The sequence below is a fragment of the Castanea sativa genome, chromosome 5, assembly GCF_040712315.1.
Source record: "Castanea sativa cultivar Marrone di Chiusa Pesio chromosome 5, ASM4071231v1".
NCBI lineage: Eukaryota > Viridiplantae > Streptophyta > Magnoliopsida > Fagales > Fagaceae > Castanea > Castanea sativa.
The window spans coordinates 81,656,439-81,673,243 of record NC_134017.1 but is presented as its reverse complement, the minus strand read 5'-3'; the positions used below and the strand labels follow the sequence as shown (position 1 = coordinate 81,673,243).

The following is a 16,805-nucleotide window of genomic DNA, read 5'->3' as shown; positions in this document are numbered from 1 at the left end:
GTTAGATTGAGGAAATTCTGGAAATTAACAGAAAAGAAGAAGGATAAATTTTGGTTATGCTTCGAGGGATAACCGGGACCTCCTTAACAAGCAAAAGCTAGATTGTTTTAGTTAAATATTCAGATGCTTTCTTATTAATAAACGTAGACTATAAATAGCCTCCAACTGAGCATACAATGCATTCCTAATGATAAAGATAAAATAACATCAAGTCCTATCTTATTTCCAACTCCTATCTCTGTTGGACACACCCAAGTAGAGTCCTTATTTGATAAGCAACTCTATAAACATAAATAAGATAACCATTATTAACTCTATAACAAATCCTAAACAATCAAATAACTTCAACAAGATAGAACCAATCTTGTGCAATAGATAACACTCATCCAGAGCAGCCAAGAGATAGTAACAACTGTGCTGCATAATTTGATCTGCTGTATAATCTGAACTGTGCTGCATAATCTGATCTGAACTGAACTGTGCTGCATAATCTGATCTGAGCTGCTGTCCAAATTTACTTTAACAAGCTAGTTCATAACACTCCCTTCCCCTTAAAGAATTCCCTTGTCCTCAAGGGACAGATTGGGAAACCGAATGCATAAACCTTCAACTTCTTCCCATGTGGCATCTGCTGGTGATAACCCTTGCCAATGTACCAGAACCTCTTCTTTCCTTCGCTTGGTTCGCCTATCCAAAATTGCTTGTGGAGTGGGATTGATACTGTCAGTGACATCCAAGTTAGGCAACTCAGGATTCATTTTATCTAGTTCACCTAATTTCTTCTTGAGGTTTGAAACATGAAACACTAGATGAATTTTTGAACCCTTCAGGTAACTTAAGTTTATAAGACACAACTCCTACCTGTTCAATGATGTTGAAAGGACCATAATAGCGGGGTGACAACTTGAGATTCTTATGGAAAGCTACTGAGTTTTGCTTGTAAGGTTGAAGCCTTAAATACACCCAATCACCAACCTTGAACTCCTTTTCCCTTTGATGTTTGTCTGCATTTTGCTTCATCCGTGCTTGGGCAGCCTTGATATTCTGACAGAGCTCTTGCAAAACTTCATCCTGAGTTTGCAATTCTTTTTCCGCAACTTCAATCTTTGATGTACCAGGAACATTTGACAGTAGGGTAGGTGGCTTCCTTCCATAGACTACTTCAAATGGGGTCATTTTTGTTGACGAATGAACACTTGAGTTATAGCAAAACTCAGCCCATGGGATCCATCATACCCATTCTTTGGGTCTTGTACCTGTAAAACAACACAAATACATCTCCAAGGTTCGATTGACAACCTCAGTTTGTCCATCAGTTTGTGGATGACATGAAGAGTTGAAATTAAAATGAGTTGCCTACAATCGAAATAATTCCTTCCAGAAGGCACTGGTGAAAGCTACATCTCTATCACAAACAATAGATTTTGGCATGCCATGCAATCGAAAAATTTGTTCAAAAAATACTTGTGCCACACCAACTACAGTGTAAGGGTGAGAGATAGGTACAAAATGTGCATACTTTGATAGTCTATCCACAACCACAAAAATAGTAGTCTTACCTTGTGAAATAGGAAGACCATCAATGAAATCCATGGATATATCTAACCAAACTTGAGTGGGAATGGGTAACGATTGAAGTAGGCCAGCTGGAGAGAGATTCTCAACCTTATTGCGTTGGCAGACATCACATTGCTGAATAAACTTTTTTACATGTTTCTTCATCCCCTTCCAATAAAAAATCGATCGGACCCGCTATAATGTTTTCAGATAACCTTCATGAGTGCTGGAATGAATTTCTTCAATTATGGATGTTATAAATGGGGATTGCTCCCATAAATAGATCCTGCTCTTGAAGAAAATAATTCCTTCTTGAAACAACCATGGACCCACTACCTCATCCTCTTCACATAGCTTGACTAACTGTTGTAACTGTGGTTGTGATTGGACCTCTTGCTTAATGGGTTCCAACCATGATGGCTTAGGTTGAGACACTGCTATGAGTTCTCCATTTTCTGCACAACGTGACAAAGCACCAGTGACAACATTTTCACTTCCATGCTTATACTCAATGACAAAGTCATAGCCCAACAATTTTGTGAGCCATTTCTGATGTGCTGCTGTGTTGATTTTCTGCTCCCAGAGATATTTCAAGCTTTTTTGATCTGTCCTTACTATGAACCGATGCCCCGTGAGATACAGTCGCCACTTCTTCACTGCTAACACTAAGGCCAACATTTCCTTGTCATAAGTTGATAATGCCAAATTCTTTCCATGTAGAGCCTGACTTAGAAATGCAATTGGTTTCTTATCTTGCATGAGAACCACTCCAATACCTATGCTTGATGCATCACATTCAACTATGAATGGTTGAGTGAAATCCGGAAGAGCTGGCACTGGTGCTTAAGTCATAACATGTTTGAGATGTTCGAAAGCCTTCTCTACCTCCTGGTTCCAAGCAAATGAATCTTTTTTTAACATGGATGTGAGAGGTCCAACAATCTTCCCATAGCCTTGAATAAATTTCCTATAGTATCTAGTTAACCCCAGAAATCCTCTAAGAGCCTTAAGTGTCTTTGGCTTTGGCCATTTTAACATGGCCTGCACCTTCTCTGGGTCTACCGCTACTCTTTCCCTTGAAATCACATGACCAAGGTAATGAATACATTCTTGGCCAAACTGACATTTTTCCTTCTTGACAAACAACTTATGATCTCTTCAAATGGACAATACCTTCTCAACATGAATCCAGTGCTCATCCCAATTTTTGCTGTAAATTAGAATATCATCAAAAAATACTAAGACGAACTTCCGTAAGTATTTCTTGAAAATTTCGTTCATAAGGGACTAGAATGTGGATGGGGCATTGGTGAGACCGGATGGCATTACTAGAAACTCGTAGTGGCCTTGATGAGTACGAAATGCGGTTTTTGGAATATCCTCCGGGTGAATTCGGATTTAATGGTATCCAGATCTCAAATCTAGTTTGGAGAAGCAGCAAGCTCCATGCAACTCGTCAAGCAACTCGTCAATCACTGGTATGGGAAATTTATCCTTAACCGTGATTTGATTCAAGGCCCTATAATCAATGCAAAGCCTCCAAGACCCATCATGTTTCTTCACAAGAATGACAGGAGAGTAGTAAGGACTGTGGCTTAGCCGGATTACTTTCGATTCCAACGTCTCTGAAATCAAATTTTCAATTTCAGATTTTTAAAAATGAGGATAACGATATGGTCTCACCAAAACTGGTTGACTTCTTGGTGTCAAGGGAATCCGGTGATCATGAGTTCTTGAAGGTGGAAGCCCCTTAGGTTCGACAAAGAGATCTTGGAATGAAGACAGCACCTGTTGTGAGAGTGATCCTGTATCTGCAGAATTACCAACCTGTGTTGTTGGTGCACTTGCACAGAGAGAGAACAATTGCAGCAAAATTCCCCGTTTCTCTTTCTTGATCTCTTAGTTAATTTCCTTTTCATTAACCAATCTATTAGTTGGTTTTGTTAGACACTGCAACTCTATTGTCTTTCCTTCCATCCTAAACTTCATGTTCATTCTTGAGAAATCCCATAGTACAGGTCCTAGAGTGATTAACCACTGTGCTCCCAGAACTGCATCAAACCCCTCCAATGGTAATATATAAAAATCAGAGACAAAGGCATTGCCTTGCATTTCTACCTGCACCTGTTGACATCTTCCCCCACTCGTCAACTTCTCTCCATTTGCTATTGTCACATCAAATCTGCCCACTTTACATGGTTGTAGCTTTAATCTATCTGCCATGTCTTCACTCAAGAATTTATGGGTGCTCCCCAAATCTATCAAAATTGTGAGTAACCTTCCCTTCATTAGAGCCTTGACCCACATAGTTTAAGGAGCAGGTGTCCCTGCTATGGCATGTAGAGAAATGCCAAGTGCTTCCTCAGTAGACCTTGTTTGTTCCTCTTCATCTTCTTGATCCTCTACTTCTGTTTCTTCGTCAGGCCAACATGCTTCAATGGAAAAAAGACGTTTACAATGATGACCGGGCCCAAACTTCTCATCACAATAAAAGCATAGACCTTTGTCTCGCCATTCCTTGATTTCCGTCAGATTCAGCCTCTGAATGGTCGTGTTAGCAGCCAGTGATTGGTGCGGGCTTGAATTAGATGCTGCAACTAGCTTCTTATTATCTAATGTATTAAATACCTTTCATTGGTTTTGACTTTTGGCCTCATATAACTGAGCCAACCCCACTGCAGATGTGAGAGTTGTACGCTTGAGTGCTTGAACATCAACTTTCAGGTAGTCTTTAAGGCCGCTAATAAAACACCCAACTTGTTGAGGTCCTGGTAATTCGCCTACTCTACTAAGTAGTCTCTCAAATTGACTCTGATACTCCCGTAATGTTCCAGTTTGCTTGAGTTTAGTCAAATCACCAAAGAAATCTACATATTCAGTTGGCCCATACCTTGTGTACAACCCTTCCTTGAATGTAGCCTATGTGAGTTCTTGCCCTTCGTCCTTAAGTAACTGATACCATAGCTGAGCTTCTCCCTCCAGGTGGTAAGTAGCCAAAGGTAACTGCTTTTCCGTGGGAATTTTTTGAAACTCAAAAAATTGTTCGACTCTAAACACCCAACTGGTGGGATCTTCCATGCCGTTAAAGTGTGGAAAGTCAAGTTTGGTTACCCTTGGGATAATCGAACCATTTGAGCCCCACTGTCCAGAGTTGACTCTACCTGAAAATCTTTCTCCCTCACCATGCTGATAAGAATTCTCTGCCCCTTCGCTGCTATGAGTACTCATATGCCTTTCAGAACAAGTATGCATTGCAGAAGCATCTCTTGTATCTCCTTCATCACCTTCTGTTGTTCCGAAACCATGGAAGTTTGGTTGTTAACCTCACCTTCCAATCTACCCACACAATCCTCAGCCATATTTGGCTTTGATACCAAGCTAATACGACCCCCGCCTCGGCCGTGTTTTGCACCTCTTTTCCCACGTGGGGCTATGGTTAGATTAAGGAAATTCTGAAAATTAACAGAAAAGAAGAAGGATAAATTTCTGGTTATGCTTCGAGGGATAACCAGAACCTCCTTAACAAGCAAAAGCTTGATTGTTTTAGTGAAATATTCAGGTGCTTTCTTATTAATAAACGTAGACTATAAATAGCCTCCAACTGAGCATACAATGCATTCCTAATGATAAAGATAAAATAACATCAAGTTCTATCTTATTTCCAACTCCTATCTCTGTTGGACACACCCAAGCAGAGTCCTTATTTGAAAAGCAACTCTATAAACATAAAAAAAGATAACCATTATTAACTCCTAAACAAATCCTAAACAATCAGATAACTTCAACAAGATAGAACCAATCTTGTGCAATAGATAACACTCATCCGGAGCAGCCAAGAGATAGTAACAACTATGTTGCGTAATTTGATCTGCTGTGTAATCTGAACTGTGCTGCATTATCTGATCTGAGCTGAATTGTGCTGCATAATCTGATCTGAGCTGCTGTCCAAATTTACTTCAAATAGCTGGTTCGTAACAACATGCCTTCTTTTGACCCCCCCCCACGTACGTACTATGGATTTGATCGCAACATATCACTACTATTTTTCTTTTATTTATTTGTTTATAATTTGGTAATTAAGGAAAGACAAATTTAAACCCCAAATGTTTTTATTAAAAATATTTAAAAATTAAAAATAAACCTCAAGGCTCACTTTTCATTTTTTCTTTGGCCCAATGCAGTGGCCAATGACTCTAAAGCTACCCTATGTACGCACCATTCCAAGTTTAGCAAATGGCATGCATAAAGACATGTTATAAGCAGAATCACTGAGCCACAGGAGTTTTGCAAAAGAACTACAACCACAGGAAGCTATATGGTTGTGGAGCAATCTTGTTCAAAATATGAATAATTATTGGATCCTCCATTGCGATTTTTATTCCTTATTCAAAGTACACTAAACAGTATATATCAAGGAAGTCAATACCGTATTGGAGGTTGTACCGATTTGGCTACCGGTACGATATATTTTGGATATCGGTCAATACCGGTGTACCGTTTCGGGTTTATCGCTATTTTATATATTTAATACACACACACACAAAATCTCTATTTATCATAAAACATTACCTCAAAAATCTCTGTTTACCATAAAACATTACTTCAATTTTTCATTGCATACAAAGAAAAAAAAAAACTTAATTGTTCATTGCATACAATGAAAACAAATAATATCAGAAGTGTTTAGGGTGTGGCTTGGGTAGTGTTTATGATTAGATTAGGACTTGAAATTACCATCCTGCCCTTAAAAAATTACCACAATTACAAAAAAAAAAAAAAAAAAAAAAAAAAAATAGCATTTTGTATGGCCGGGACGATATTCATTTACCGGATGGTATGGCCAAAATTCGTTAGTACGGTTGGTACGCAGCCGGTATGGCTTGTATTGTTCTGGTACGAAATAAGAGTGTACCTGTATCGGTGCACTAGTCGGTACGGTACGGTATCAATAATACTAGTATATGTTATGTACGTATGAGCCTTTTTAGTGGGTCTGGTATTAACTTATATATTTAATTTTTTTATTCAAATTTTTTTTTTAATATACAAGATAAAATTTCTATTATAACCTAATCTAAGTGTATATGTGTGTGAAACTTTCTCCTGAAGACTTGAACCCCGGCCTTTATCCAAATTTTTTTTTTTTAATATACAAGATATAATTTCTATTATAGCCTAATCTAAGTGTATATTTGTGTGAAGCTTCTTTCTGGAGACTTAAACTCAGGCCCTTACCCCCTACACCCCACAAACACTTATACTTGTGAAGTGACCACACACAAGTATATATTTATATATTTTTTAAATAAAATTTTAAGAAGCTATCTGCTGGACCTACCAAAAACCGCTAGAGGTGCAAAATGCTATCCAAACTTCTACATAATAAAACTGAACAAAAACACTAATGCCAAATGCACTCGCCTTCGGGTGTCATCATCATTGTTAATTATCGTTATTATCCATTGATGCTAGCTACTATTTTTGTTCTTATAGGTTGACCCGGTACCTAAAGTCCTCGCTATTGCCCTGATCAACTAAATGAGTGACCAAATTGACCATATCCAGAACCCCACTACCGACCTAAAAATAAGTCTATATGTATATAGATATGGAAGTGTCACTCATTGTCATTGGTTTGCGATCGATTGCCGATTGGTTCACGCTCTAATTATTTAAGATAAAAAATGGGAAGCCCACTATATATAGTGGGTTTGGTAGGTGGAGAATTGAAATTAGAAGAGATGCTGTGACTGTTAATACCAAAATGAGTGATAGCTACCATAATCAAATTAAAAAAGATTGGCCCAGCCACAAAAAAAAAAAAAAAAAAAAAGAGGAAAAAAAATCGTTTAAACTGAACTAACTGATTCCACTTATTGGGTAGCACTCATCACGATCGTATGGTGACTTCAATGCTTAAATAAAATAACTGAGATTCTCTGTATATGGTGAACCAATATACCCGATTCTGGTGGTGCATTTTAGATCTATTAAATCTAATAAATTCTTCAGACAGATAACCCATGATTATTACTTACTTTCCAGAATTTTTATAGGAGTATAATTTATTAGATCTTTTTCCTTTTAATTACCAGGTCTTGTTTTCTGTTGTATTTCCTTAATTTAATTAAAGTCGTTTAGTTGTATTTGGGACTACTTGTTACTTTGGTTAGTCCTTTAGACCAAGATAAATTGAAGTCCTGGGGGAATTCCCCTTTGAACTTAATAAATTGTAGTTTACATTACATGCCAAGAGAGAGAGTTTAGGAGCTATATGATTGCAAATGTTAGTTTCAAATGTACATGTACGGGGTTTGAGAATGATACTTTTTTATACTAAGATTTCATTGTTTTTGGTATTGTTATTGTGGGTGGTACTGGTATCTAAGACATATATACTCCCAAGACTCTACATAGGTATTGAGTAAAATTATTCTTTTCAGTTTATCTGGTTTAGCTACAGGGAAAATGTGTGTGTAAGGAATATTAGGTCGGCTATAAAAGTGAGACCATATTAACAAAGTTAATCAATTGTTGTTAGTCTTAATTTGACTCTTTGTTACTTTTGATTTTTAAAAGGGAAAAAAAATATTTATTACTTTTGTTAAAAAAATAAAAAAGAAAGATAACAATGTGAACCGTGTTGAGTTAATTTATAGAATGAAACAATGACAATCATTACCTTACAAAACAATGTGGACTCATGTTCTCCGCGCAAGAAAGATTCAATGGTGTGATAGTAACGACAAATATTACCTGAGGAAAGATATACATGCTGATGGAATTGGTTGGTAGTGGTAGTCATTTTGGTTTTATTTAAAAATCAATGAGTTATAATAATAATACCATGAGGATTAACCCCACAAAGTTCAAAATATTAGATTTGGTTGGTGTAATGTAAGATTTTTGTAACACTACATTGTTATAGGAATATACAATTACATTTTTTGTTTTATTAATTATATCCCATCATAATCATTATAATTTTACAATGAATTTCCACAAATAACCTTTTAAATAACTTAACAAAATTTTATATTTAAACAAAAAAAAAAAACCATAAAATTACTGAACAAGTTTTTAATCACTTTCCCCCACTTTCTCACCAACCACATAACTCAATCCTCCAAAAAGAAATAAAAAAATAAAAACTCTTCACATTCTTGCACAATCTCACTACCCAAACAACTCAAATTCATACAAAAAAAAAAAATTAAATAAGACATTTCTTTCACTTTCTTACAATCCAAATGGAAGGATATATTAAAAAAATTCTCACTTCACCCCTCTCTCTTTCTTCATGCCCAAACCTTAGCAACCCTCTCTTCTCCCAAACAAAATTCCAAGCCACTACCATCACAGTGACTTCGAACTAGAACAACAAACTCATCTATGAAACCCCAACAATAACAAAGTGTAGGCAGAGGCGGAGTCAGGAATATTTTTTTGGAAGGCCTAAGTTTCAATACTAATATATTTATCAAGACAACCCTCCACACATATATACACATGTTTTTTTATTATATATACACACTTTTTTATTTGATAAGTTATATATATACACACACCAAAAAAAAAAACTTAGTATTTTTAATCACAATTATGTTTGATGGCAATCTTTCAAAAAATAATTTTCATTTTTACTATTTTTATAGTGAAATTCTTAAAAAATTTCATTTTTTTTATACAAATTATAAATTTTATATTAAAGTAAGTAAAAAAATCTTTCAATTGAACTAACAAAATTTTCAAAAACATAAAAGATCTAAAACTTGGAGGAAAAAGTTAAGCTCCAAACATATTTGAAACTATCCTGCTCTAACTCATTATGTTACAACTAAAGAAATATTTCATGTGTAGTTTTAGAGACAATAATTTTTAATGAGTCAATGACTTATTAATTGTCACATAATGGGTTGAAAAAGATATAGAACATGTTTGGTGCTAAACTTTATTAAATATTTAACAGCTATAAGAACACATTTTACAATAAAAAATAGAATTCTGAAAAATAATATTATGTCTCTATAGCTATTAAACCAATTTTTTAAGAGCATCATTGGACTAAATCAAATATTTGGAAAAGCCAACTCTTATTTTTGTAGACTAAATTTTAAAAATATTAAAATAATTATATATATATTAAAAAAATCAAAAATTTATTATTTATTTATTGAGTATTGTAGCATTATAGATCTTTTTACATATATTTGAGAAGAGAATTTTACATGATCATTTGGGACATATAAAATAACACACCAAAAGAGGGATAGATAGCTAGCCCCTCTCATTTTCGTTTCTCACTCAACGAAATGGAATCAATGTGATTCGCACTATATAGTATATATCCATTTCCTGTCCAATCAAAGAGGTTGTTGTCCTGTGTACGGTGATATCAATTTTGGTTAAACACGTGTCGTAGGTGAGGCGAGTTATTACTACGTGTTGAAAACGAAAATGGAAATGCACTCTATCACGAGGTCTTCGTCTTCCTCTGCCTATCCCTCTTTCTTGCCTTAAAGAACATGTGAAACAACTTGAAAAAAATATAATAAGAGGGTGTTTAAGAGAGTAGTTTAAATTATGTTGTTTGGTGTTTTTGATATACGTGTGGATGAAAAAATGTGTGAAAAAATGTGTAATGTTGTTTAAAATATGTGGAAATATGTTTAAACTAATTTGTCAAACACTCTCTAATTGTTCGTGATAGGCCAGGCAATATCCTCATCCAGAAGAGGAGACAAGGGACAAGGGTAACATCAGTCTTCGTCCAATATAGTATCTATCGGATGAAAAAAGGTCATTCACTCACAATAAATGGTGAAGCGTTACATAGCAGTAATGAGACTTCGTATCGTTGGAGAGACAAAGATCTTATCATTAACACTTCACAGAGGCGTTACAGTACCACATTGAAACTACCATTAAAACACCTCCAACGGCTAGAAGGAGGAAGCAAGTGTATATATACTAGCATCCCAAGACTTGAGGAGGTACTGATTTTCTAACTAATATACCCTCATATTTTGGTATTGAGCCTTCTTTTCTCTCCTAGCTATCTGACTTTACCATCAGAAGTTTTGTGGCAAGCACCACATCGGTGATCCATATTCCTTCCATTCTTCATTTACTCTTGTGAGACTTTTGGCAGTTTTGGATGGCTATCATTCTGGACGATCATTTTGACTGACGATCTCAACATCATCAGCTCCCTTTTCCAAAAATATGTTCACTAATTAATTACCTCACTTCTAATTTCTTAAGCACTTTGTTTGTTTCTTAATTATACCCATACTTTCTTAACCAATGAATGATTATCGAGAAGTTTTTATCCTTCAATCTCTAAATTAATATTTTATAATATCTAAATTTATTGATATATTAAATAAGTACACCTTTTTTATTTAAATTTTATGCCTGAACATAACATTTGATTTTTAATATAAAACTATTCTTGGTTTTGTTAACTCTAAGCGTGATTTTATTTTAATCATTATAGTTTGATATTTAAGATAAGATTTCTTTATTTGTACATTTGTTTCTTAAATATAAATTTTTACTAGAAAATATGCACATGGAAATAAAGTTTCTTTTTAAAGAGAGAGAAATATATAGAATAATAGAATAATAATTATTAGCAGTTTTGAATCTCAACATGCAAGAAGAATGAATTTTAATGAAAAAATACATTATGATATTAAAAAATTTATATAACAAATAAAGAAAAAGTTAACGAATACCCTAAAAATATTGTTTTAGGAAGTATTTGTAGAAACTTTGTATGCGAAAAGAAAAACAATTGCTTTTTCTCCCTATAATTATACTTCAGGTTGTAATGGTCGAACAAATTATAGATCTTGAAAACAATGCATGGCGTCATTTGTTCATATATCATACTAGACGTTTCTTTTTGCCTGGCATAGACTATAGAACCTATAGACTACATGTATATAGACAATGGAAAAGGAATCGAAAAGTACATAAGTTTTTTCTTAAAAAAATAATAGAAAAAGACTCATCTATAACACGAGATAGATTTTATTTATTTTTTTTTTCTAATTTTATGGGCTATATAACACGAGATTTAGACTTTGAAAAACAGGCATTAATAATTATTTAGGAAAATAGTTTAAATTATTATAAATTTTAACTACATAATACTTATAAATTGATATAACAAAAATATAATGGTGTCACTTAAACAACATATATATAATAAATGAATTAATGTTTGAATAACTATTTTTATAATTAATGATACAATGATATATATATATATAAGGTTTATTTAGTAAAATTTGTAGTTTTAATAACATCACTCTTTATTTGTAATATTCATAATTCCTATTATTTTGTATCTTTAAAAAAAAATTCCTATTATTTTAATTAATCATAATGCTCTTTATATATCATAATATATGTGTATAGCACAAAAATTGCACCTTATCATTTTATCATATAACAATAGCAGCTGTTATCATTTTTGCCTGTTATAGACGGTAGACAATGGAAGGCGCATCGAAATTTCATTTATGAATTTAAAATTAGTAAATAAAGAAAAAGAAGAAGAATTGAAAGAGTTGAGAGAGTAGTCAATTAATATTATTAATGATAAAGAGATGGTGGGTTGGTACATTGATTTTTTTGTTTTTAAGTAATTACAAACAGTAGATAAAGATCACCATCATAATATAATCCAACAAAGTAAAAGATAAAGGTTGCGATCGAAGCGAACGATTGTCCACTCCCACTAGGCATTGAGCACACTTAGTTACATATATACATAAGTACGCATATGACTTCCAAGCTTCCATCCCCACCGTTTGAAGCCATCCAAACTGAACAAAGCACGACAAAGAAATTAAATAGCACACCTTAAATTTAATTTAATTCTATATAAGGCAAATTATTCTTTGTTGGGATGTTGGAGATAATCAAAAGTCAAGGGTCTAAAGAGATGAGCAGCTTCAGTCTCTATCAACTCCACTTGGCCTTTCAAGAGGTGCATGTACACAACCCAGTCACCGTTGCAGCTTGGACTTGGCATTGGCATCACATATCCTGAGTCACCTCCCCATGGAAAATGGTATGACCCAAATAATGGCTTGCCCCATCCAAAATCCACCTTTGACTCCGGGAACCTTTGCCCTGATGATACCACAAAAGCTGGTCCATCTTCACTCCCACTACAATATATCTTAGCCAACCCTGGCACTGGACGATGAGACTCCACCCAATCTATGAGCCCCAAGAAATGTTCCTTGGTCACTGCACCGTCCAAGAATTCATGAACTTCATTTGCCACATAACTCAATGGATTTTCATCAATCTCATTTACATCCTTGCCTCCATAAGGTATGGATAGCACATTTCCAAAGTAAGACCCCATGAGTGAAGCTTTGTCTATATCTCCATCACTAAACCTTGTCCTACCATCCACAACAATGCCCATTTTGGTTACCTTTTTGTCCACATTGTTAAGAATAGCATGTTTAGCAACCATCTTCCACAAGAAGGCACTAAAGGACTCAAGTTTAGTCCTCCTGCAACCATTGGTTGTGGTAGCAAGTGATTGGAGCAGGTTGAGTTGGTCAGCCTTAATGTAGTATATGCGGCTAATAAGATAATCATCACCAGGTTGTGGGTCTTTGGGTGGAGGCAACGAGGTCACTGGAACATACATGTCGTTCAAAGATGGATGAATTGAACCAGGGCGTCTAGGATTGAGTAAAGAACGACGAAAACATGGTACTGTAGAGATGGGTTTAGACTGAGCCATCTCAGCCCATGACACAAGAAATAGGTTGGCAGAGTAGGCGTCTGCAATTCTGTGGTCAAACGTACACGCCACGACCAACCCACCACACTTTAGCTCGGTTGCCTGCATATTTCAAATACAAAGCCAAAAATGTCACTATTAGTATTTTTTTTTTTACTACGTGCCTTGTCAAACATTTAATATTTGACTAATTCGTCCTCACCAAATTCATGTACTTCTTGCGTTTATTTGGACTGGTTACTGTTTTAATTTTGACAAAGTTATTGGGTTAGTACGCTATGACATTCGGTGTAAATTAATTAATATAAAAAGGAGCTAGCCTTTCTTTTTTAATTAATTTTATTCTTTTTTTCTCTGAAATTTGATTAATTTATGAAGTTTGTTAGTCCTACATGTATAACAGATTCCATTTTTTTATTACCAAAAAAGTAAAAAAATCCATTTTTTTACAGCTTGTTTTTCTAAGTAGTTAATAATAATAAACTCTAGCAATATCACGTGTGTGAAAATAATGCCTTACTTTTGACAAATTCAATTAAAGCGACTAAAAACAAAAAATATTAACAACATCTTTCTACAACTTGTTTTTATAAATAGTTAATAATAATTAACTCTAGCAACGTGTGTGAAAATAATGCCTTACTTTTGACATATTCAATTAAAGCGACTAAAAACAAAAAATATTAACCGTGAAATTTAATTACTTTTTAAAAAATGAATAATATTAAATTTCATTTTTAACATAGTTCAATAACAATAACTATCTCATATATTAAATATGTGAATATTTTTTTTTGTAGTATGTAGACTTTATAGTCACATGGAACCTACACATTACTAGGGAGGATACATATATCCCACATATATGATATTTTCTTATCAATACAGTTTACCTCTTATTTTCTTCTATTATTGCTTGGCTCCATTATTTAGGGATTTTTCTTTCTTTCCTTTTGGTGGATCAAATTTAGATATAATTTTGAATTATGGAAAGAGAAAAGCAAGTGGACAAAATACGATGGTATTGAATGTTAAGTTTTCCATACAAGCCAGGACTATTAGAAAATAAAACAATTTATGAGTTATTGTTCAATATCACGAACCATATAATTTAATTTTCACCCTAAAAAAAATTTTAATTTTAATTAAAAAACTGAAAAAAAAAATAGAACACATAAGAAATAGTAGCTAGGATTTGTTGAAAGTAATTATTGATGCGGCAAATTAAGGTGCGGCAGCCGGTATGGTTTAAAAACAGAGGCAGACCGAAACTACGAATATCCGTACGATCCAAATGAAAGATATCATTCAAAGTTTCAAAACCAGCAGTTTGGCATTTGAAGAAGCCAAAAAGTAAAACACATCTTTTTCATATAAGTTTCTTGTGTGGGGACGGTACGTCAAACTTTTTCATATAAGTTTCATGTAAACATAAATTCTTTTGAAAATTCTTCTACTATTAAATACATGCAATCATGCGAGAGTGAGAGTAATACTACTTTACTTCAATAAAAGTAGTTTTAATTAAGATAAAATCTATTCTTGGTTTTGATCTATTTATTTATAAATAGATAATCATAAATAAATTTTTTTTAAAAAGGCATAATGTTTCTTTCAAAGTAATTTCAAAAACTATTCTCATTTCTAATTATTTCAGATTTTAAGTTCATCGAAAAATACTCTGCTGGCTATCAAAATTGGATTGTTTGCATGTAAAATTATGTGGATAGATAGCATCTTCCAAAAAAAAGTTTCCAGGATTTTCTCCCTTGAAAGGGTTCGTTTGAGATGTATTAGGGGTTGGAGAAAGATCGACGTTATAATGTTATAGGGACGTTTCATATGCTAAGATAATTTTCGATCTAACAGGAGCCTAAGATACTACCGCTATGTGCGTGTTCGGGTGTACGTGAATATATTGGGAATAAAAACCACGTGACGAACCTGGACAGCGAGAACACCATGCTTCTTCTTGGGCACAAGTTTGCCTTCAACGGTGGCATCAGGGTTATAGAAGTCGAGGTCTTTAAGCTCTGCCTCAGCAAAAGCTTCGACAAAGTCCACACCACGGTTATTGCAAAGAATCTCAGGTTCACCAATAGGATTTGACACCACCTCACCAGCAAAAGCATAGTATGTCACGAGAGCTTGGGCCAAGGCCTTCTTAAGAACCCCAACCATGGAGGGAAAATTATTAGAGAGGTCCTTTCCCAATAAGCTGTAACAGAAAAACACACCCACATCAACTGGGGGTAGAAGCAAGTCTAGGTTGGATAGTGGTAGCCAATGCTCTTGCAATGGCAGCGCTGCAGCCACAACCTCCCTCTTGCTCACTTTCACAATCAACTCTCCTCCTCCTCCTTCTGAACCCATGTTAATTTACAGAGAGAAATTAAGAGAGAGAGAGCAGTAAGAGACTATAAGAGAATAGTTTTGAAATATGGTTGATGGGGTTTGATAGGGGAGTGGATATATAGAGGATTAGAGGCCCCTGTGTGCGACTGTGTGTGAGACTTTACTTAATTAATCATTTAGTCAAGGTAGGCTATTGTAGAATAGAAATGTCTTACGCCCAGGGAAAAGCTATGCAGCCACTATGCCAACTACCCAAAATCAATTTGCACATGCATCTTTTTTCTTTTTCTTTTTTGGGTAAACTTTTTTACATCCTGTCTTGTTAGAGTATTCAAATCCGTTAGTTTCATAAAATTACCATATCAAAAAATTACTTTATCAATTATTTTATACTATTTTATAATATATCCAACATCTTAATTTTCATTTTCTTATTCTAGTCATTAAAATAATATATTTACACATTAAAATAATATAATGTTATTACAGTACCATCATATATTTTTAAAAAATTACTACAGTACCATTAAAATAATAATTTATGATATAAAAAAGTTGCTATAGTGCCATCCTATATTTACAATAGCACTGTAACACTATGTCAAAAAATTTTGGCATATTCCATGTTTACCAGTCCATCTGTGGACTATTTTTGGGTTGAATTGTAAATTAAAGCTTTCATTTGGCATGTCTAAGTGCTAGTGCGAATACTCTGATAAACATTTTTTCTTTTGGTAAAAGCAGGAATCTTTTAGCTAGTAAAGTTAGAAAATAGAAATATGAAATACAAGACAGTTCGTATAAATAAAAGAAAAAGGTACACACGACAGTAGCTGATTGTTCAAAATAAAGACAAAGCAAAGGCTTTGGCTTCTTCAACATGGGATGGCACTTATTTGCAGCCCTTGCGACACCAACAAAGTAACTGCCCTGTTTAAAAAATCAATAATTTAAACAAAGAAAGCAAAGGATGTATAATATAATTTGGACCCCTTCTGCGTATTTGTATAATTTTATATACCTAGCTTAACAAGGACTCACTCTCATCAACCAAAAAAAGACTCACTCCACTTACAACCACCTGATCCCTGGATTTAATCCAACATTTGGAGGA

At 34.3% G+C, this 16,805-nt stretch overlaps 1 protein-coding gene across 1 annotated transcript; it reads right to left on the bottom strand.

The window, feature by feature from the left end:
• Positions 1-12,134: 12,134 nt before the first annotated feature.
• Positions 12,135-15,790, bottom strand: LOC142633430 (coniferyl alcohol acyltransferase-like). Its single transcript, XM_075807674.1, has 2 exons — positions 15,281-15,790; positions 12,135-13,438 (listed from the first exon to the last, which is right to left on the bottom strand). The coding sequence occupies exons 1-2, from the start codon at positions 15,707-15,709 to the stop codon at positions 12,464-12,466; spliced, it is 1,404 nt and encodes a 467-aa protein (XP_075663789.1). The 5' UTR covers positions 15,710-15,790; the 3' UTR covers positions 12,135-12,463.
• Positions 15,791-16,805: the final 1,015 nt, after the last annotated feature.

Coding starts and splice junctions, on each gene's coding strand:
- LOC142633430 (XM_075807674.1), bottom strand. CDS start 15,709: ATGGGTTCAGAAGGAGGAGGAGGAGAGTTGATTGTGAAAGTGAGCAAG. Junction 13,439..15,280: donor ATGGTGTTCTCGCTGTCCAG/GTTCGTCACGTG, acceptor TGAAATATGCAG/GCAACCGAGCTAAAGTGTGG.